At 54.0% G+C, this 22,885-nt stretch overlaps 2 protein-coding genes across 9 annotated transcripts in view; one reads left to right on the top strand and one right to left on the bottom strand.

The window, feature by feature from the left end:
• Positions 1–962: 962 nt before the first annotated feature.
• MYBPH (myosin binding protein H) lies at positions 963–9,367 on the top strand. Of its 3 annotated transcripts, XM_010946491.3 has the most exons (11): positions 964–1,245; positions 1,356–1,490; positions 2,253–2,420; positions 4,869–4,957; positions 5,345–5,540; positions 5,726–5,865; positions 6,433–6,592; positions 7,816–7,952; positions 8,081–8,267; positions 8,580–8,630; positions 9,129–9,367. In XM_010946491.3, exons 1-10 carry the CDS (start codon positions 1,044–1,046, stop codon positions 8,594–8,596), a joined length of 1,431 nt encoding a protein of 476 aa, XP_010944793.1. In that variant the 5' UTR covers positions 964–1,043; the 3' UTR covers positions 8,597–8,630; positions 9,129–9,367. The 3 variants fall into 3 exon arrangements, 2 of the variants coding, with proteins under 2 accessions (XP_010944793.1, XP_045366040.1); XM_045510084.2 differs by lacking the exon at positions 2,253–2,420; XR_012501923.1 differs by lacking the exons at positions 8,081–8,267; positions 8,580–8,630; positions 9,129–9,367 and adding an exon at positions 7,239–7,406 and having other exon boundaries at positions 963–1,245.
• A 360-nt stretch (positions 9,368–9,727) lies between these two features.
• Positions 9,728–22,885, bottom strand: part of ADORA1 (adenosine A1 receptor) — a 39,765-nt gene continuing 26,607 nt past the window's right edge. For all 6 annotated transcript variants that reach the window (XM_074352048.1, XM_045510112.2, XM_010946456.3 and 3 more), the window contains one exon: positions 9,728–11,687. In XM_074352048.1, coding sequence (XP_074208149.1) covers positions 11,048–11,687 — 640 coding nt within the window. In that variant the 3' untranslated portion in view covers positions 9,728–11,047. The remainder of the gene's footprint in view (positions 11,688–22,885) is intronic.

The raw sequence follows: 22,885 nt of genomic DNA, 5'->3' as shown, positions 1-22,885 counted from the left end.
AAGAGATTTCTCCGGTCGATGCTCCCACCAGCCACGGGAGTTCTTGTTGACTTCCCCCTTCCCTGACACATGTTATTTTCAGACTTATTCAGTCATTACCAATCTGAATGTTTTATTGGACGAACGAATCAAAGGCCAGAAATTTGGTTGGATCTGCCTCATTTCCCCCATGGCAAGCAAATATTCATACCATGTCTCACTTCGAAGAGTCTAAACATCTCAGAGAGATGTCCTCCTCCAAAGCCTCTTTCAGATCTGCCTTATGACTTTATCTGACCCCCAAGGACGAGGGGACTGTGGCAGTGCTCTCTGTAACAGGTGGGGAAACTGAGGCCCGGAGCAGGGACTGCGGAAGCTGGGTAAACAGGGGTCTTCGATGTCCTCCCTGGAGTCCCATTGCTGGAAGACCTTCTCCAACCAACCCCATCTTGGGCAGCCCAATTCAGTCTCTCCCTAGGGCCCTCAACCTCATACAGCATAAGTGAGAATCCCCAGGGAATGTGAGGACCAGGGGATGGTGGGACCTCAGGGACGGAGCTGGGAGTGCTCCCCAGGGAAGGCCGTTTCAGGCTGTCTGGACCCCAGCACCCAAGCTGAAAAGCCCTGGGCCTCACAAAGACCAAACACGCAGCCTGGTCTGGGCTTACTCTCCAGATGGAAGCTCTGAGCCCTGGCACAGGCTCCCGGCAATGTCCCGTCTCGCCCGTCTGTCCCTCCTCCCATCTGGGCACCAGAACACTGGCTGCTGAGATGCAGTCAGGGTGATGGACGAGGTTGCATGCTCCTCAAGGGACCCTTGCAGTTCCTCCCCTAGAGCTATTCCTGGCTTCGGAGGCGCCTCCCTGCCCCCCCCCCCAGTCCCCCTGCCTGCCCCCCCCCAGTCCCCCTGCCTGACCTGACCGCACAGCTGGGAATCATTTGCTTGGGAGGGTGGGGCAGTCCCCTGACTATATAAGCCAGGACCTAGGTGTCCCGGCGCCCTGGCAGCACAGACCCTCCACGGCTAATCCCTGCACTCTCCAGCCTGACCCCCCCAGCCCAGAATGACAGGAAAAGCCACCTCGGAGGCCCCCGCCCGTGGTCCGGGGGAGACCGCCTCTGAGTCTGCAGATGTGGGCCCCCCAGAGCCCTCTGGAAAGGTGGCAGCACCGGAGTCTACTGGGGGAGACCAGGCTCCCAAGCCACAGGAGCCTGCCCCTCAGGCACCTGCCCCCGCAGCCACTAAACCTGCCCCTCCGAGTGAAGGTGACAAGAGGCAGGGCAGGTGGAGGAGGGAGGTGGGCACGGCAGGGAGTGGCGGGGTAGAGCTTTGCACCATGGACCCCGAACTTCACCTCCTGCTACTTCTCCCTCAGATGTCCCCAGCGCCCCGCTGCTGCTGGCCGTGGAGGATGTGAGCGAGAGCTCGGTGGCTGTGAGCTGGGAGCCCCCCGAGAGGCTAGGGAAGCTGGGGTTCCAGGGCTACGTGCTGGAGCTCCGCCGAGAGGGAGGTGAGCCCTGGGCTGAGCCCTGCATATACATGGGGAGAGGGGAGGGGAGCTTGCACGGTGGCAGGGACAAGCCCCCAGACCCTGCAGTTGGCTCAGTCCAAGGGGATATACAGAAAGAGGAGGTGGAAGCAGCCCCCTCAACCCACTCACCCCAGCTTCTGCTCCACCAGCACACCTCTGAGAAAAGGGGGGTGTCCAAGTGACCTCAGGAGGCCCGTTGTCCTCCAGCTCCAGAGAGCCCCTGAGTGAGGGACAGAGGGCAGAAGTTGCTGGGGCAGTGCTCTATGAGAAGGAAGGAGGTGCTGACCCTCAGAGGGCCCTGCCTGGGGAGGGCAAGCGGGACGTGCAAAGCCAGGAAGCTGAGGTGGGGTGGCGGGTAAGTCAGAGCAAGAGACAGTGAAGAGAAATAGGGGACGAGGACTCTGGCCAAATTCCTGATGCCACTGTCCTGTGGTCCACCTCCATGGCAGCCAATTCAGCCTGGACTCTGCCTTTGCCTCTACCTTGCTGTGTGACTTGGCAAATGTGTCCAACCCTCTCTGGGCTTCAGCAACCCCATCTTTGGCCACCGCTCAGGGGCTCAAACATCAGATGTCTTTGATGCCATTTGACAATGAGAAGTCAGGAAGGAAGAGCAAGGGGGAAATAAAACCCAGAAAAGGAGGTCAGCTTCCTCAGATCACCAGCGAGCAGGGAAGCCCCGCTGAGAAGGTTGCCTCCGGCCATGGGGCCACGGACGCGTACTCTCTTCATTTCCCTCAGCCTCGGAGTGGGTGCCTGTGAATGCCCGGCCCATGATGGTGACCCAGCAGACTGTGCGGAACCTGGCTCTGGGTGACAAGTTCTTCGTGCGTGTGGCTGCGGTGAACTCTGCAGGGTCTGGCCCACCAGCTGTGCTGGACCAGCCTGTCCACATCCAAGAGACCATCGGTAAAGCCTTTCCCTTCACCTCCTGCTCCCCAGCCCTCCTCAGGCACCTTACCTAATGGATGGAGAAACGGAAGCCAAAGGGCAGAACGAACAGGGCAGTCGTCCCCTCATCCCACACTCACGTGAACATGACACCTTGCTGTCTGCACCTTGCCTTAAGAAAAGTCCAGGTTCCTCAGCAGCAAGGGGGCCTCTGGACGTCCAAGAGGCCATTTTCCTGAGTGGTCCAGCTCCAAGCATAGTGGGGAGGGGCTTCCTGACCCCCCAGAATGAAAGCTCAAGCCCCCCAGGTCACCTGCCTCAGGCCCAATGCTTGGAGTCATTCCGTCCTTCCTCCCATCTGATCTTAATCCCTCCAGCGGCCATGGCAGCTCATTTTCTGCTCATTTCATGTGGCCTGGCTTCCAGATTCTCGCCAAGGTTTTGGAACACAGAGAAGTCTTTGCTTGCCTCCTGTTGCCCCATGTCCCTAGTGGGAGGAAGGCAAATTCCTGCAAAAGCTCGTGAAGGTTTCTCCATCCCCAGAGGCCAGCGCCGCACTGGGAACCAGCTGCTGTCCCCTTGCTAAGATTTCTATTTGTAGGGTGCATTAGCCTCACGCCTGCCTTTGCTCCCTTCCCAGGACTGATCAGGTTTCAGTCTGTTAGTGGCAATGAGTCATTTGGGCTGATCCGAGGTCTCTGGGGACAGCCCAGAGCCCCAGGGTGAAGAGAGACACAGGCCAGCAGGTGGCCTGAGGTCTTCTTCACCTTCCTTCTTGTTCCCCCTTCTCAGCACCCAGAGGGGGACCTCAAAGCTCCAGACAAGGCCTCTAGTAAAAGGGGGTTTCATGGCCACCGAAGGGGTCAAGTTTGGATTCAAGGAAATACTTTTCAACTCTAAGGCCTGAGAGATGTGGGAGCCACGGGGCTAGGATCTTAGATGTGTAGACTGTCATGGCTCAGCCGTCCAAGCCAGGCAGGTCCCAAGGCGCCCCGAGACCTCCTTGAGGTCACCCAGCCTATTAGCGGCAGTCCCAGGACCTGACTCCCACACAGGACTGTCCATGTCCCACCAGGCGACGAGGTGTCTTCTCTGGGGGTTTTCAGAACCAGAGGGTCATTCCCATCCTTTGAGTCTGGGTGAGAAGTGGCCCCACCTGGCAGCTCAACATGGACACATTGACTCTCGCCTGGAGGCGCCAGGAAGTCCTCCTGGTGAGGGAGGCATCCTGGACCTTCCCTGGGTACAGAGAGCACAGGCTCTGAGAGGCTGCAGGCGCCGGCCTCTGCTTCAAAGCCTCACACTGGAGGAGCCAGCCAGACTCAGCACCCACTACTCTGTTAAAATTCCTCTGGCAGGACAGAAGGGGCCTTCCTGGAGAGAAGATGGGGAGGAGGCCGAGAATACGCAGGGAGCAGCCAGGCCCTCCTCAGGGCAGGGCAGGGTGGGGACCCTGTCCAGAATCCTCGGCTGCTCAGCTGTCCCTCCCCAGCCACCTGGAGCTACCAAGCATTCCTGGCCCCCCGCAGCTGCCCCTGGAACATTCCACGCCCCGTGCTCCCAGGGCCAAGTGCCTGCCCAGCTAATCCTCGGAGACACAGTGTTCCTTCTCACTGTCTCCTCCCTCTCCGCCCGGCATGCCACTGACCAACTGCTGCCACCTGTTTGCCACTGAAGAGCCTCAGCCGCCACTACCCCGCCCCTGCCCAGGGGACAGTGCAGGCGCTCTGGCCCCTTCCCTTGGAACACCCAGCAGCCTCGGCGGTTGCACCTGGCTAGGTGATGATCAGGGAGGTAGCTCTCTACCCTAGCATGGGGCTGAAGTGAGGTGTCAGGGAGGACTTCCCAACTGCGAGACTGAAAGGTAGTGGAAAGGGGGACAGGAGGAGGGGGATATGTCTGCTCTGGCTTCACTTAGGCAAGGAGAGCCCCCAATCCTCCCATATGGCCTGGAGCCAGAGCAATGGGCAAATGGGTCTCCCAGGGGCTTCTTGAAGGCCTGGGCCTGGTGCGGGGCAGGCGGGCAGAGGGGTAGGAAGAAGACAGCCTTGCCACCCTCCCTGGGAATGCAGGCTGACAGGTGCAGCACCTGCTCCCCGCTAGGTGGAGCCAGGGAGCCAGCCGGGGCCCAGCTGGAGCCCAGGAATGCCTGGGCAGCGGGGCAAATCCCAGGCTGGCAGGGTCGGGGCGCCAAGGGAGTGCCCGGGATGCCTACCGGTTCACACCGCGGAGGCCCCGCCCTCCCGGAACCTCCTGGCTCTCAAGTCCCCAAGGGCCTTAGGGTATCTGGGCCCCTGGATCTCAGGAGTGAGCTTGGCCCTTCCCACAAGGAGGCAGCCTCGGGGCACAACTGGGCGCCCTCCCACCCAGCCAGCAGCCTCAGCAGTTGTCCCTTACCCCTGCCGGGAAGCCTCCAGTCCGCAGCTCCCCCTGCTGTGCTAAGCCTAGCCTCTCTCTTTAATGCAGAGGCTCCCAAGATCCGTGTCCCCCGCCACCTTCGTCAGACCTACATCCGTCAGGTGGGAGAGACGATTAACCTGCAAATCCCCTTCCAGGTGGGTACGCCCCCAGCCCAAGATAAGAGCTTGTGTGGAAATCAGGGCCCCCATCTGAGGTGTGTTGGAGGAGCCAGGAAATGTCAGTGTCCCTGTGGGGGGTCTGCCTGGGTCCCACCCACTAAGATGGGCTCAGCTCTCCTCTGTTGTGACCATGACTCAGTTGTGATTCTCCAGCCTGTGAACAGAGTAGGTGGTCCCGGGGCTGGATGGACACCTGGGAAATCAGGTTCAAGGCAGCACCTGTGGCACTAGCCTCTGACGCCCCTCCTAGGAAGGGCCGATGGGACTGGATCCCTTGGGCACACCTCCAGAAATCCCTGGATCTGTGTGGGGTTGGGGGTGCTGGCACCTTCTGCACCCACCCTGAGCACTCCTCCCTCCCAGGGGAATCCTAAGCCTCAGGCCTCGTGGACCCACAACGGCCATGCCCTGGACAGCCAGCGGGTAAATGTGCGCACCGGGGACCAGGACTCCATCCTTTTCATCCGCTCAGCCCAGCGCTCCGACTCGGGCTGCTACGAGCTCACTGCGCAGCTGGAAGGCCTGGAGGCCAAGGCAGCCATCAACGTCCTGGTGATTGGTACGGGGTCAGGGAGGCAAAGCTGACTTGCTGGGGACCCAGAGTCCACCTGCTACCCCTGAGCTGATGGCCAGCGGGGTCAGGCTGAGGGAGGAGGACAGGAGCCAGATCGTGGGTAGGAGGATTTTGCAGCAAGCCCAGCCCCCTCCCCGACCCTCACTCTCCCTCACACTCTGGTCCTGCAGAGAAACCGGGATGCCCCGGCACCATCAGGCTCCTGGACGTCTGGGGCTGCAACGCTGCCCTTGAGTGGACACCACCCCAGGACACAGGCGGCACAGAGCTCCTGGGCTACACAGTGCAGAAGGCAGACAAAAAGACAGGGGTGAGGCCCGCTGGAGCCAGCGCGGGGAGGAGCAAGGGCTGAGTGGACGGGGTGGGGTGGGAGGAAGTGGCCTGGGTGGCTGGGCAGGGACCAAGGAGTTCTGGTCTACCCACTGCTAGCCTGACTCCCTGGGTGGCTTTTGGCGAATCTTTTTCCTCTCTGGGCTTCAGTTTCCCCCTCTGGCCCTTCACGCTTTAGAGCAGTGCTTCTGGAAGTGTAACGTGTATATGAATTACCTGGGAATCTTGCTAAAATGCAGATCTTAATTCAGTAGGTCTCGGGTGGGGGCTGAGATCCTGCACTTCCGTGAAGTTCCCAGATTCTTAGTTTGCAGGTCCTCGGGCCACACTCTGATCAATAAGTCTCTAGAATTCTCTGAGGACCCCAGAGGTCACCTGCTCCAATAGGGGCTCCTTCTCCCAATTCAAAGGCCCTCAGGCCCAAAACTCGTTGGCTCAGCCTCCCAGGGACGGGGAATGGAGCAAGCTGCCCCGGGGAAGGGGCCACACGGGAGCAGGGATGGGGGCAGGGACGAGAAGTGAGGCTGACAGGGCAGGCTCCCTGCAGCAATGGTTCACAGTGCTGGAGCGCTACCACCCGACCACCTGCACCGTCTCCGACCTCATCGTGGGCAACTCCTACTCCTTCCGGGTCTTCTCGGAAAACCTGTGTGGACTCAGTGAGTCGGCCGCCGTCACCAAGGAGCTGGCCCACATCCAGAAGACAGGTGAGTCCGGGGCCAGGACCGGAAACCAAGCCAGGCCTGGCCAAGCTGGCCCTTCTCCCTGTCTCTGCCTTGTCCTTGGGGCATCAGCATCCCTGCTTTTAGGCTTCTCGTGGGTGGCCCCTTGATGGAACCTTTGCTGCCCCTCCACACCCAACTTCACAGCCACACACACATGGTCATGTGGAGTGACTGCAAAGAGATGGATGTGGTTGACTGATTGCAACGAACACACCGGCGCACACCTATGCAAGTGAGAAGCACCCTAGGGAGGCTGCGCACTTATTCTAAAGATGTCGGGTAGCTGCCAACATCCCAGTGGTCACTGACTCGCATGTGCAGTGTCCCACGGGAGCTACTCTGAAGGGCGACGTGCGTGGAGAGGTAGACTGGCGAGTTTGCTGAAAGCACAAACCTCCGGACCCTAAAATAACACCACACAGATGGACAAGAGAGATATGGGTATTTACTGTCTCCACGCAGGCACATGACCCTCTTGCGTCAAATGTGAAATTCCAGGCCCTTTCTCCCTGTCACCCTGCGGTCTCCAAGGCCCTCCCCCACGCAGTCTGTGTGGGCTCCAGAAGGCACATTCTTTCTGATGCTAGCCTGAGCTGCACAGAATTAGGAAGAAATTTTTGTTTAACAGAGGAAAGCCAGCCAGGTCTCCAAAGACAAACAGAAATGACATGTGGTACCTCCGGCTGCTTGGCCATCTCATCTATTGGTTTTCCTGCCCACTCCTCTCTTTGATCCCCTCCGTGACTCACCCAGCCATGGTCTCGGCTTTCCTCTGCCTCTCTGAGACATTCTGCCTGTAAGTTCCCATGGGATGGTTGTGCCTGACTTCCCAAAGACCCCAGGAGCCCCGGGTCCTGCCCTGGGGGTCCAGAGGAGGGGGTGTGGATGAAATGGAGTGTCACCCACCCTCCTGATGCTAAGATCTTCCTCTGGACCACCCGCTCTGTGTCATCATGTGACCTTCCACACCTTACGCCCCACACTCACCAAGTGGAATTAACTCACCCGTGAAGGGCCTCACTTTCCCATCTGTCAGCCGGGAAGAGAAGCCTACCCTTGCAGAGGAAAGCTGTGTAGCTTAAATGAGACAGCCAAGTGTAAGCTGTAGTGATTATTTTAGGGAAATATTTCAGTCAGTCCTAAGAGGCCTCCTCCTATAAACCTCAAGTTCACCCCACTTTCTCCCCTGAATATCGTCTCCTCAGATACTGTGGCCAAGCCGAAAAGCTTTGTTGAGCGAGACTTCTCCGAAGCCCCCTCATTCACCCAGCCCCTCGCTGACCACACCTCCACCCCTGGCTACAGCACTCAGCTCTTCTGCAGCGTCCGAGCATCGCCCAAGGTGAGGGGCAGGGTCCTACCGTGCCCTGGGCGGGGGCAGCGGGGTTGAAGAACCTTTCCAGAAGTCTCTGCTCATGCCTGAGGACGGCCTTCAACCTTCTCAGCTGTCTTGTGACCTCGCTCCCCCAGCCCAAGATCATCTGGATGAAGAACAAGATGGACATCCAGGGCGACCCCAGGTACCGTGCCCTCTCTGAGCAAGGCGTCTGCACCCTGGAGATCCGGAAGCCCAGCCCCTTCGACTCCGGAGTCTACACCTGCAAGGCAGTCAATGCGCTGGGGGAGGCAGCCGTGGACTGCCGGCTCGAGGTCAAAGGTGAGGGCTAGGGAGGGGTCACTCCTTTGGGAAAACAGAAGCCACTTCTCCTGCTGGACTAGACCAGGCTGAGCTCAGAAAAATCAAGGCAAGACAAGCAAGACAGTGAAGATTGAGGTCAGGCTGTCAGAAGGACTTCCCAAGAGGGAGGATGGCTCACTGTGCAGGAAAAAAGGTGGTCGAGTCTGCCTTGCAGATAGACGGATCACTGGGGTAAGGGAGTCAGCCTCCCTCACCCACCTTCATTCCCCACTCGGGTCCCTGGCGGACACCCACCCCCTCCCTGAGCTCTAACCTTTGGATCTCTCGCAGCCTCAGCGACACACTGAAGGGCGGCTGGAGGTGGCTGTGATGAGGAGAAAGGTAAGTGGCCCAGTGCACTCCCTCTGCTGCCCCTGGGGGTGGGCGGAGAAGGGAAGGTGGCAGTCAGCTCCGGTACAAATCCCGGTCCCAGGCAATGCACACGCACTGCCCTGGGGTGCTCCAGAAACGCCGCAGGGCAGGTGACGCTGGTGAGGCCTGGAAGGGGGTGATTCAGAGGATGGACACAGGACGGGGTCTAGTCCTGGCTGAGTGACCTTGGGCCAGGGCCCTCCTTTGGACCTGTTTCCACAGTCAAAGAGGTGGGCACAACAACCACACCCTAGCTACCCTCCCCAGGGGATTCTGAGGCTCTGGATAAGGGACAACGTACCCTAGAGCTGCAGGGGGCAGAGCTCAGACCGGGCACCGGGCCCTTAGGGAGGGAGGCCTGGGAAGGGAAACGGGTCTGCTTCCGCTGCTCCACCCCAGCCTTCGGCAGGGCACGCGTGGCCCAGCTCTGCTGTACACCAGGGGCTCATGAGACATGCTCTCTGCCAGGTGCCATAGGCCTGAGACTTCAGGGCAGCCGGGCCCAGAATCCAGCTCCGCGGATGCCCCAGACCTCCGTCTCCATAGTGACGGCTGCTGGCTTTCTTTGCTCCTTGGTGCCTGCCTAGCCTCCCTCTTTCCCCCGGGGGTGGGCTTCCCAGGCTCCAGGCCAGGCTTCCTGACCACAAAGACTGGCGTGCCCTGCTGGGCGAGAAACACTTGAATAAAGGTGTGTGTTGTTAAGCGTGCAGGGGCCTCTGTGCCAGCGAGCACCATCGAGATGGGGGCGGCACTGCGTCACCGCCGGGGGCGTCGAACGTGTCACCATGAGGGCGTCTCCACCTATGACACCCGAGGAAGGGGCGAGTGGAGGGGGCTCGAGGCATCGGGGTTTCCCGGCACGACACTTCTCAGGACCTCGCTTTCACATTTAGGGTTTGCTACCCCAAGAGGGGAACCGAGGCAGAGACACGGCCTCCTCCGCAGCCCTCCTTGCTCCAAACGCCTCCACAGCCCCCCTCGCTTCGCTTCTCCCCCGCCCCCACCACTGCTTTTTTTCTGCCAAGGTTGTCTGCTGCTCTCAGACAGTGATGGGGTGTGTTCTCCGAGAGGGTTCACAGCCATTTTTATTAGTCAGGTGGCCTTCCCCGGGAGCCAGGGGACATCCCACCCCCGAGAGTGGGAAGGGCCTGGAACCGAGGCCTGGAGTTGCTCTTTGCACTGAGAAGCTGGCCCCCCACCCCTCTGTATCTGGAGCTCCGGGCTTAGCAGGGAGTGGCCCCTTCCCCAAGGGTCTAAAGGCCTAGACTTTGCAACCCCAAAGCCCGTGAAAACTGTGCTAAGCGCCAGGACTCCTGAGGGCACTTAAATGCCAGTAAGCCCTTCCTGCCCACGCACAGGAGGGTCGCCTCTGGCGTGACCAGCCTGCCACACCTCATCCCAGAGTGCCCACAGCAGCCCGCCTTCCTCTGTCCGTCCCCTCCCCAGGCAGGCGGAACGCTCCCAAGAGTTTTTGCTTTCTGTCTGTCTCAGAAGCAGCAGAGATGGGTGTCACCTAGGAGGGTACCGTCCCATCACTGGAGGCTGGCAGAGCTGGTGGTCCAGATGACAGGTAGTTAGTTACACGCCAGTTGCCTGCTTCGGATGCTCAGGACAAGACTGAGGGCCCAATGCTGCTGCCTAGTGGCCGTCTGAGGCCCACACCTACAATTCCACACAGGCTCCCAGGTGGCTGGGAGCCCCTACTCAAGGTCCAAGGGTTAGTAGAGAGTAAAGCAAGTAGTGGAAACTATTTCTGGACCCGCTCTTTCTGCCTCTCCCAGTATAACCCTGGGGTCCCCAGGGCATGGAGAGCAGGCACCTGACACCCAGCACAGCTGGGAACATAGGGTCCTACGAGGTGCGGACTGAGGCTCCTTGATTTCTGCCCGTCAATGGCTCTGGCCACCTGCTCCCACAGAACAGGAGAGGAAGCAAGGCCAGGAGAGCCAGTTTCTTTCCTTCCCTCCATCTCGGACTGGATCTTCTCCCCTCCTTAAGTGTGGTCCCAGGGCTGTACCACCACCACCTAAGACGTGCAGACCCCCCTGGCCACTGTGGGAGCTGGGCTTGCCCCCCGGCCTACCTGGCCCATCGGCAGCCTCAGTCTCCCAGGGCACCCCAGCCTGGTGCGCTGGGCTGCCCGTGGGATGGGCAGGCAGGTGGGGAGGCTCAAGCCTCTCTCCTCCTCCCCTCCGGTCGCCCGGTTCGCTCCCCGTGGACTGCCCTCCCAAACGTCCTCCAGGACCCGGAGGGGCAGGGGGCCCCCAGCCCACAGCCCAGCAGAGAAGGGTCAGGGACACAAGGGAGACAGGTGGGACAGCAGGGGGGTGAGGACTTGGGCTGAGATGACGCCCCGGATGCAGGCCAGTGGGAGCAGAAGTTGGAGTCTAGTCATCGGGTCTCTCTTCTGGAGGGTCCTCGTCAACGGCGGGTGCGGGTTGGCAGCGGAAATGGTTGTTCCAAATCTTAAGGAAGGTAACCCGAAACTTCTGGATGCGGAAGGCGTAGACGATGGGGTTCATGGCCGAGTTGCCATGTGTGAGGAAGATGGCGATGTAGATGAGGATCGTGGGCTTGTGGCAGGAAGGGCAGAAGAGGGTGATGCAGTTAAAGATGTGCAGCGGCAGCCAGCTGAGGGCGAAGAGGAAGAGGATGAGGGCCAGAGACTTGGCGATCTTCAGCTCCTTCCCGTAGTACTTCTGGGGGTCGCCTGAGGACGCCGACACCTTCTTGTTGAGCTGCTTGCGGATCAGGTAGAAGACCTCCAGGTAGATGAGGACCATGAGCAGCAGCGGGGGCAGCACCCAGACGAAGAAGTTGAAGTAGACCATGTACTCCATGCTAATGACCTTCTCGAACTCACACTTGATCACGGGCTCGCCCACGCTGCCGTTGGCCACCCAGGCCCGCTCCACTGCATTCAGGTTGTTCCAGCCAAACATGGGGGTCAAGCCCACCACAAAGGAGAGAATCCAGCAGCCAGCGATGGCCACCGCAGCCCTTCGGGGAGTCACCACTGTCTTGTACCTGGGGGAGCGGAGGGGAGGGCAGAGCGTGAGGCCCCTCCTCCATTCACCCAGCCTCTGGGGGTCTCTGAGGGGAGGCCCTCTGCCTAACCACGGCCCAGTGAGTGGGGAGGGGCATGTCTTTGACTAGAGAACCAAGTCTTCGGGGTCTAAAATTTAGGCCAGAGCTTGCAAGGCACTGGCTCATGGCTCCTGCTGGGGGTGGGAAGCCTGGTTAATAATAAAAATCATAGTAGAAATGAACACAATGACCTCCTTTTAGAGTTTTCATAAAACCATCAAAGTACAAACCCCTCACGTGAGCTTGGCACACCCCCATTTGGCGACCTCACCATTGCTTTGTGACTGTCGCCACAGGGTAGAAAAGCAGCAGCGGAATGAGTGCCAATTTGACAGCTGAGGAGACGGAGGTTCAGCGTAGTCACGGGTCCTGCCCGAGACCACGTGGAAGGTGGCCACCCTGTCCTGTGCTTCCTCGCACACGTCGACAGTGACCGCAACCACCGGGTGACTCACAACCCACCCCTCCCTGGGCCAGCTAATGCACTGCCATAAAACACCTTCCCACAGCCTCCTCCCTTTGGCTCTGTCCCAGCCCTGCCAGCGCCCCCATCTCCCACCTCCATCCCCACCTCCCCTCCCCGCTTCAGTCACTGCAAAGTGCTTATCTCCTGAGGGGTTCATCTCAAGAACCAGCTCTCCACCCCCAAGCTAGTTGGAAATTATCCTCAGCAAAGAAAACCGACGTTCGCTGAGCATTTACTGCACATAAGGGACTCCCGTTTATGCTTGCCTGCATGGGTCCGTTCCTTCGTTTTTTAGCGCTTTCTGGGCCAAGCATTGGTCTCTGTGCTGGGGATAAGATAAAGAATCCCTACCTCTACACAGCTTACATTTTGGGGGGAAAAACAGATAACACTAAAGTAAGGAAAGAAATAAACAAGACAATTAGAGACTGGTAAATGTCCTTTGAAGGATGTAAACAGGACAGTATCAAGGGACAGAGCTTCCAATCTTTTCTAATGTCATGACACACACAGAAGACGACAACATTTGGGTGACATAGAGAATGGATGAGGCTGCCCTCGGGCGAGGGGTGAGGCACCCACACCCACCTCCCCAGAGCTGAAGGGGTGCCCCGGGGGGCTCCCCGCTTCCCTTTATGCCAATCCAGCCTGCAGCCAGCTACTCCTCTGCCCACACACTGGCCTTGGAGCGAGTGCCAAGGGCAGAGCCCTCCCAGCTCTGTGCTTGCCCGTGAGTTATTTTCCAGTGCAGCTTCCGAGATGGATGGGTGCCCTCCTAAGCATGTAAACAGCTACTGAGTCCCATGGGTGTGAAGAGGGAGACCTCCTTCAGACTCTGTTCTCTTCGGTCCCAAGCCTGCAGAATCTGTTGTGATCTCTCCTTCACAGCAATAACACTTAAGGTCCCTCTCATCCTGGACATCTTTCAATGCCTCCCCTCAAACCCACTGCTTTTTGAAGGCTCTACAGGGGTGGGAAGGGGAACGACTTGGGGGTTGAGAGCAACCAGACCCCACCTCTTCCTCATCTAGAAAGCAAGCACTAGAAGGGACATTGGGAACCGTGTTTCCAATCACAGCATTCTCATGAGGAGACTGAGGCTTCTAGAGGATTCCAGCACCTTCGGTGTGGTGCACCCCCTCCTCTGCAATCACAAGGTCCTTGTGTCCCCAAAGCTCCAAGGAGCCTTGAAAGCTGCCCAGTTTGCTTGCGCCTCCCTGAAGTTGTCTTGGATCTAATCCTTGCTCTCCTGCTCTAACTAAAGCCCATCCCTGCCTCTTGGCTCCCTAGCAAGACAGCCAGCCTGGTGCATATTTTGGAGTCAGAGACCCATATCTGGGCTCTGGGTCTGCAGTCTAGGAGGTCAGCTTTTCCTCTGTAAAATGAGACTGTGGGACCCACTTCAGATGAGATAACATACGTGAAATGCTCTGTAAGCACCCCACCAACATTCCTGACTTCCCACCCCTCCATGCCCCGGGGAAACACTCATAGCTGGGAAACCCTGGTATCTCTGGATGCTCAGCAAACACAGCCTAATGGTTCTGCAAACATCTGGCTCAGGGCTTGTTTCTGATGAGTTCAAAGTGCTCCCCACATGTCCTGTGGCGGAAGAAGCTCGGGGCGAGTCTATGGAGCGAGACCAAAGGAGCACAGCTCATTCTGTTAAAAGAGAAAACGGCCAAGGGACACACTGCCATAGCTTCCCAAGGCACGTCCCCAGGATGAGCCTCAGCAGGACCAAATGGGGCTGCAGCTACAGAAGGAAAAAGGGAGGCCAGGCACCCCCCTATCACGACCCATCATATTCATGTATTTTACATCATGTTTATCATTTACAAAGCCCTTCTTCACTCATAGCTCAGGTAATCCCTGTAGCCCCCCTGCGAGGTCAGGACAGCACACCGTGGAATCCCCATTTCACAGACTAGGAACGTGAGGTCCAGAAATGGGCAATAACGTGCCCAGGTCTCCTGGCTCCAAGACCAGCTCTCCTCCGGCCCCGGGCTGATAACGGGTGTGGGTGGATGGCAGGTTAGGAATGTCATTTTCTTACAAGCTTTAAAACGGGAATGTCCAGTCCCCCCCCCCCCCCGCAAGTGGTACCGCCGCGGGGAGGGTACGGCTCAAGCGGGAGAGCGCGTGCTCAGCACGCAAGAGGTCCTGGGTCCAATCCCCGAACCTCCTCCAAGCAGAAATCAATGAAGAAACTTAATTCCCTCCCCGTCAGAATACAAAAGTGGTACCGCCCAGAGAAAGGGGACGGGGCAAGGTGACCTCTGGTATTGCCGGTCAGCCTGAGGACGCGGGGAGTGGGGTCCTAGCCCAGGCCGCACATCTCCGCCGTGACGACCCACCGAGAAAAGAGGCGAATACTGACAGTGTCTCAGGTGGGAGAGGAGGAGGAGGCAACTTGCAGCCAGAGGTGCCCCCCTCCCCTCCTCCCCTCACCCTCCCCAACAGCCAGGAGCCCTGAGGTTAAAGCTTTCCTGGGGCTCCTCCAGGGCCAGGTCCCAGCAGACCCTGCCGCTTAGGGTATCAGTTCTCATCTGTTTGTTGGGTTTTTTTTTGTTTTTTTTTTTTTGTTTTTTTTTTTGCTATTTTCTCCATGGTGGGAAAGGGCTGGACCCAGGACCTTGGCTGAGGTGGGGCAGGCTCTCACAGGAAGGGCTGCCTCCCAGGGCTGGGGGAGAAACTCACCTCTCCCTACACGTGGGGAAGAGAAGCAGTTCTGGGGTGCACGGGGTAGGGCGTCTTGAATGCGCCTTAAATGCATGTCCCTCTCAAATCGCGGTCTAAGGCCTCATCATTCCCTGGGCGATGCTGAGAACCAGCCAGAGAGATGGCTGCTCTCAGGAGTGTGCAGTCTCGGGCAACAGAATGGAGGCACCAAAACACCAAGCGGAGCCTGGTCCTCAGGCAGGCAGGGTAGGCAGCTCCTTAAAGGTGTCATGGAAGGGCCCCGGGAGAGCCCACCCCCTGGCCCCCTACACCTCCCTGGCAGTGCACAAGCCACTGGTGAGCTGTTCCTGTGGGTCAAGAATCATCTTCTCTGTGTTGTTTTTAAAGCCAAGATAACACTAACTCCATAGTATGAATTACTTTATTAGTCAGTATCTTCTTTTATTTTTTTTAGAATACTTTTTTTTGTACAATTTATTTATTTGTTTTTTGGGGGTAAGATAATTAGGTTTATTTATTTATTTTTAGATGCAGGCTCTGGGGATTGAACCCAGGACTTCGTGCATGCTAAGCATACGCTCTACCACCGAGCTATGTACCCTTCTCCCTATTAGTCAGTGTCTTCTTACTGATGATGATAACGTGAAAAAAACTGGGTACCTAGGGCAGGGGTGGCAGAGACCCCGAGAGGGGAAGGGAGAGCTTAAGGAAAGAGGTAGAAAAGTCTACTGTTGCCAAGAGGTGGCCAAGCCGAACAGACAAGTATTTCATAACATAACAGCAGGAGTAAGTAAGTGTGGTTTAGAGGTAGAAATTAGGAAAGGGGCTACAAACCCTGCACCTAAATAGGGCAAGATGAGGAGGCTTTTGCTACTTCCCTGGACACCCCGGCAGGGCTGTCCCAGGGGTGGAGGGAGGTTCAAAAATCATGGTTAACTGATTGATAACAATAACCATACTAATGACAGCTGGCATTTACAGATGCTCTCCGTGTGCTGGCACTGACTTTACAGACAGCCCTGTAGTTAGTTACTATTATGATTATTATTCTCATTTTCAAATCGCAGTAAATGAGCCTCAGATTATGAAACATGTCCAAGGTCACTCAGCTAGTGAGAGGCAGGGATGGGATTTCTACAACTGAGATTTGTTCAAATCCAAAGCCCATGCTGGGCCCCAGCTGTTCCAGTCCAGGAGGGGGGCTCTGAGGGTGGGAGTCCAGCGTAGAGGAAGGGAGTCACGGTGGGCCTCACCTGCTTCAGGAAACCTCCGTAGTCTGACGGGTTCTGAAAGTGGTGGCAGACCTGCCCGGGAGCCTCCCAGTGCCCTCCAAGTCCGACCTCTCTGCAGCCCTTAGACTGGTCTATTCATGGTCTGCTTGGCCGTTCAGTCATCGTGCTAAGGTCTAAGTGTTGGGGTTCAGGAATATTGAAGAGAACAGGGTTTCAAGACAGGAATGTTCTAGAAGCAGGGGATAGGAAACAGATCATAAACCAACAGACGGATCGTTACAGAGAGTGAAAAGACCTATCAAGTGAAATAAACAGGATGCCCTGAGAGCGAGTGGCTGGGCACGGGTGCCGCTGGCTTGGACTGGGTGGGTGGGCGGGACCAGTCCTCCTCTTTGGGCAGGAGACGCCGAGCTGAGAGATGATCACTCAGAACAGCCAGGCGGAAGGTACTGGCAGGTGAGAGCCTGAGGCCGGTGTGAGCTCAAGGAGCAGAGCAGCTCGAGAGGGGCGTCCCGGGAGTGAAGGCAAGGGCCAGGGCGGGGCCGTCAGAGATGTGGTCAGGGACGGCCACCCAGGGCTGGGCAGGTCACATGAAAAGTTCCAAGGCTGGAGGTGAGGCTGGGAGGAAGGTATAGCTCAGTGGTAAAGCGCATGCTTAGCATGCACGAGGTCCTGGGTTTAGTCCCTAGTACCTCCATTAAGATAAATAAATAAACCTAATCCTCACCCCCAAAACAAACAGAAATGCAACAACAAAAAATTATATATAAAAAAAGGTTTCAAGGTTCACTCTTGTGCAGGGGAAGCCATCGTAAACAAAGGAGTTAATATAATCCAATTTCTGTTTTTCAAAGGGCTGCAGGTGGAGAACGCGTGGTGTGTACCAGGGGCAGCGAGAACACCACGGGAGCCCATTTCAGCTGTTTAGGGAAGAGATAAGGTGGTTGCTCTGGCTGATGGCAGTGGAAAGTGGAGAGGAGTGCATGGCTTTGAGATGTATTTGGGGACGGAGCCAAGGGGACCTGCTGCTGAGTTTGGATGTCTGGGTGAGAGAAAGAATCACAAGGATGATGCTCAGGTTTTGATCCTGACTACTGAGGGGAAGCTGACTCCTCCCTTGCCAGGGGCCCTTCCCCTACTCCCAAACCCCTACTAGCTCACTCCCGGCGCTGCTGCAGTCCTTTGTGTGCATCTCTAGGCACCTCCCACCTCAGGGCCTTTGCACTTCCTGCTCACCTCTCCGAGATGACTGGGAAGGCTCCTTCCCCCACATCCAGATCTCAGCTCAGATATCACCTCCTCAGAGATGCCTTGAACACCCTGCAAAAGGAGCCCTTGTCACTCTGTAGCCTCCTGCTGTTTCTAATTTTCTTGAGCGAGCTTATCACTTCTTGACTCTCTGAATCCATCCATCCACCTGTCATTCTCTTCCTCTCTCTATATAGATGTATGTACAGACAGGCAGCTTTTCATGAATTTATTATCTATTTCTCCCCGGTGGAATGTAAGCTCCATTAGGACAGAGGCTTTATTTTGCAAGTTCTTCACTGCATCTCCAACACCTACAACAGTGCCCAATAATTATTTGTTGACTGACATAGTTGTGGAAGTCTTAGCCATAGCAATCAGAGAAGAAAAAGAAATAAAAGGAATCCAAATTGGAAACAAAGAAGTAAAACTGTCACTGTTTGCAGATGACATGATACTATACATAGGAAACCCTAAAGAAGTGACAGAAAACTACTAGAGCTCATCAATGAATTTGGAAGTTGCAGGATACAAAATTAACATACAGAAATCAGTTGCATTGCTATACACTAACAATGAAATAGCAGAAAGGGAAATTAAGGAAACGATACCATTTACCATCATACCAAAAAGAATAAAATACCTAGGAACAAACCTACCCAAGGAGGCAAAAGACCTGTATGCTGAAAACTGTAAGCCACTGATGAAGGAAATTGAAGACAACAGAAACAAATGGAAAGATGTACCGTGTTCTTAGATTGGAAGAATAAATATTGTTAAAATGGCCATACTGCCCAGGGCAATTTATAGAAAGTCAATGCAGTCCCTATCAAATTACCAATGACATTCTTCACAGAGCTGGAACAAAAAATTTTACAATTTGTATGGAAACACGAAAGACCCTGAATAGCCAAAACAATCTTGAAAAAACAGAGCTGGGGAAAATCACACTCCCTGACTTCAGACGACTATACTACAAAGCTACAGTAATCAAAACAGTATGGTACTGACACAAAAACAGACATAGATCAGTGGAACAAGATAGAAAGTCCAGAAATAAACCCATAAACTATGGTCAATTAATCTACGACAAAGAAGGCAAGAATGCACAAGGGAGAAAAGACAGTCTCTTCAATAAGTGGTGCTGGGAAAACTGGACAGCCACCTGTAAAAGACTGAAATTAGAACATTCCCTAACACCATGTACAAAAATAAATGCAAAATGGATCAAAGACCTAAACGTAAGACCAGATACCATAAGACTCCTAGGAGAAACATACGCAGAACACTCGTGGACATACATTACAGCAATATATTTTTTAAACCAGCTCCTGGAGTAATGGAAATAAAAGCAAAAATAAACAAGTGGGATCTAATTAAACTTAAAAGCTTTTTCACAGCTAAGGATACCATCAACAAAACAAAAAGACAACCTACAGAATGGGAGAAAATATTTGCAAATGATGCAACTGATGGGACTAATTTCCAAAATATACAAGCATCTCATACACCTTAATATTAAGAAAACAAGCAACCCAATCCAAAATGGGCAAAAGACCTAAATAAGCAATTCTCCAATGAAGACATACAAATGGCCAATAGGAACATGAAAAAGTACTCAGCATCCCTAATTGTCAGAGAAATGCAGATCAAAACTACAATGAGATATCACCTCACACCAGCCAGAATGGCCATCACTGAAAAGTCTACAAATGATAGATGTTAGAGAGGGTGTGGAGAAAAGGGAACTCTCCTACACTGTTGGTGGGAGTGTAGATTGGTGCAGCCACTATGGAGGACACTATGGAGATTCCTCAAAAAATGGAAAATAGACTTACCATGTTATCCAGCAATCCCACTCCTGGGCGTATATCTGGAGAAAAATAAAATTCAAAAAGACACAGGCACCCCAATGTTTATAGCAGCACTATTGACAATAGCCAAGACATGGAAAGAACCCAAATGTCCATCAACAGATGACTGGATAAAGAAGTTGTGGTATATTTATACAATGGAACACTACTCAGCCATAAAAAAGAATAAAATAATGCCATTTGCAGCAACATGGATGGATCTGAAGATCGTCATTCTAAGTGAAGTTGCCCAGAAAGAGAAAGAAAAATGCCATATGATATCACTTATAGTGGACTCTAAAAAAATTTTTTAAATAAGGACACAAATGAACTACTTATTATTTATAACTTAGATGACTGATCTCTTGAGTATGTGTAAGCACATTTGACTGTCCTTTATGACCAGATTACCGCATTCTGTTGATTCTTATTTTGTGGTTGGCTTTATTTCTTTGATAACTGTGTAAGTTTAAAAAGCTAAAGCTCTAAACGTTCTTAGAAACAATGAAGAGTACATATATGTAAATTAAGAATACATATGCAGTAAAAGAAAAACGATCTATCAAGCCATGAAAGACACAGAAGAAACTTAAAAGACATACTACTAAATGAAGGAAGCCAGTCTGAAAAGGTTACAAACTGTACGATTCCAACCAAATGACGTTCTGGAAAAGGCACAGCTACGGAAACAATAAAAAGGTCGTGGTTTCCAGGGGTTTGGGGAGAAGGAGGGAGGGAGGGATGAATAGATGGAGCAAAATGGATTTTTAGGGCAATGAAATTATTCTGTATGAGACCATAGTGGTGGCTACATGTCATTATGCATTTGCCAAAACCCATAGAATGCACATCAGGAGTAAAACTAATGTAAATAAAAAAAAAAATTCTAAAGCTCTAATCTGTTCTTGAAACAATGATCAGTATGTATCTGTAAACTAAAAAAAAAGTGTGCAGTATACTGTGTATATGTATTTACATGCAATATAATGTGCATGTGCAGACTGTAATAATTCTTCCTAATAAAACTGAAAAAGGAAAAAAATCATTTGTTGAATGAATGAATAAATACATCTGAAAGTGGATACATAAATCCATACATTTATTTATTCAATGATAAACACATTTTATTCAATGATAAATTAAAATGACTTATTCAGTCACTCATCACTGATTGAGGACCTACCATATGAGTACATCTCAGGAAGCAGAGATAATGACTACATGGTAGGTGTTCAGTTAGAGACAGTCAAACTAGAAAGGCATAACTGTAGTCTTAGAAGCAATTACAGATGGGAATGCAGGTTGGTGCAGCCACTGTGGAAAACAGTGTGGAGATTCCTCAAAAGACTAGGAATAGACTTACCATATGACCCAGGAATCCCACTCCTGGGCATATATCCAGAAGGAACCCTTCTTCAAAATGACACCTGCACCCCAATGTTCACAGCAGCACTATTTATAATAGCCAAGACATGGAAACAGCCTAAATGTCCATCAACAGATGACTGGATAAAGAAGAGGTGGTATATTTATATGATGGAATACTATTCAGCCATAATAACCGACAACATAATGCCATTTGCAGCAACGTGGATGTCCCTGGAGAATGTGAAGTAAGTGAAGTAAGCCAGAAAGAGAAAGAAAAATACCATATGAGATCGCTCATATGTGGAATCTAAAAAGAAAGAAAGAAAAGAAAAAGACAAATGAACATAAATACAAAACAGAAACAGACTTATAGACATAGAATACAAACTTGTGGTTGCCAGCGGGGAAGGGGGTGGGAAGGGACAGACTGGGATTTCAAAATGTAGAATAGATAAACAAGATTACACTATATAGCACAGGGAAATATATACAAGATCTTGTGGTGGCTCACAGTGAAAAATTATGTGACAATGAATATATGTATGTTGATGTATAACTGAAAAATTGTGCCCTACACTGGAAATTGACATAACATTGTAATCTGACTATAACGCAATAGGATAAAAAATAAAAATAAATAAAATACATAAAGATAAGCAATTACAGTGCCAATTACAGTGCCCTGGATGGAGAAAGTTTTTTCTTGCCCATACTCCACTGAGTTAGAAGGGGCGGGGCGCCTGCTGCTAAGTCAGACAGCTCCCGGTCCCCTGCTTACTCCCTGTGACAGGTTAGGTTGCTCTGATGAAGGCCTCTTATGAGGTGTATGAGCGAGTGCCACCAGGCCGCCAGCCAGCCTCCAGCACATCCACGGCAGCCCTGGGCCCCAGAGCTGTCCCTGCACACCGTGATACCAGCTGAGGCTCCCCCCGCCAGAACTAGCCTCCCCGAGTCTTCCAGAGAAGCCATGTCTCCAACTCAAGCAGCAGCCATGAGTGTGCCTGAGCTCTCTGTTGGCTCTTGGCCTCATGAATAGGCCCCTTTCATGGATGAGATCACTCCCAGTCGGAGGCCTGACTGTGCACAGAGGGGTGGCCTCCCCTTGCCGACAGCCTCAGAGGAGCACCCTTCCCGGACATCGCTGGGGACTGATTTTTAGGCTGACTCTGAGAACATTAACAACAAGCCTCCTTAGAACAGGAACAGGTCAGAAGGCCATCAGGTGATGAACAGACCAGGGGACCTAGGCTGGAAAGAAGCATTTGACAGAGGAAAGAGAAGGGGCTGTCTAGAGCTCCTTAAAAAACTCTCCTCAGTGGACTGAGAACTGACCAACAGAGGAAGGTACTCAGAGGAGCCACTCCATCAGTGCACAAGCAAGACTGGAACGTGCTGGTCCTGAAGCTGTCTGTCCTCAGCTTTCCCAGCGCTGCTCTGGGTAACTGGGAAGGGGGCTGACCTCGACCCCTGTTGGCTGCATTTCCCAAGCTCCTGAGTCATCTAGGTTCACGCCAGGCATTGGAGTGTGGGGGTGGTGGGGTGCAGAATGGAAGAATATTTCCACCCCTCTCTCTCTGCAGCATGTGGGTCTCCGACAGCGGGTACCTCTCTTGCGTCCCACCAGCCAGGCCCACCATGGCTCCGGCTTTCACTAGCCCCCTGCAGCCCCTGGGCTCCAGGATGACCTGCTCCCTTTGTCCTTCAGCCTAGGGGTGGCTTCCTGTCCATCTGAGCTACCTCACCATCCCGTTTGGCTTCTCAGATGCTTCGTCAACTGTGTGACCAATTCCTGGCATTAAAAGCTCTCAGTTGTAAATACCTAAGTGATTTCTGTGTTCCTGGTTAGACTCAATGGAGTGAAGCTACAGCAGGAAGAGTTGAAGTCAGTCATCACAGCTCATCGCCCCCCTCTCCCCGCCAGAGGGACGAGAGAACTGACCAGACTGTCAATAAATATGTGTTGACTCAGAGGAAGAGATAATCAGAGCGGGTCTGAAAAAGGCTAAATATGGTTCTGCTTGAAGGCAGGGGTGATGAAGTGTCCTGTGATCTGCTGAGACCAGGGCAGGGTGCTCGGGCCCAGCTGTCCCTGTCTCCTGTCACCTGCTCCTCGCCAAGGTGCTGGGCGTGCAGGCTGGGTGGGGGCCCAAGGCGGGTCTGCCTCTTTCCGCAACCTGCCGTTGGGAGACTTGGGGGCTGACTCCTCTCTCCCCTACCCCCTTCCTTGACGTCTGAGAAGGAGCCATAGTCTACACCTCTAGCCATCTCCTTCCTGGCCCTGATTCTTAT

Source organism: Camelus bactrianus, chromosome 23 (assembly GCF_048773025.1).
Source record: "Camelus bactrianus isolate YW-2024 breed Bactrian camel chromosome 23, ASM4877302v1, whole genome shotgun sequence".
Lineage (NCBI taxonomy): Eukaryota > Metazoa > Chordata > Mammalia > Artiodactyla > Camelidae > Camelus > Camelus bactrianus.
This window is presented reverse-complemented; position numbering and strand designations above follow the sequence as displayed.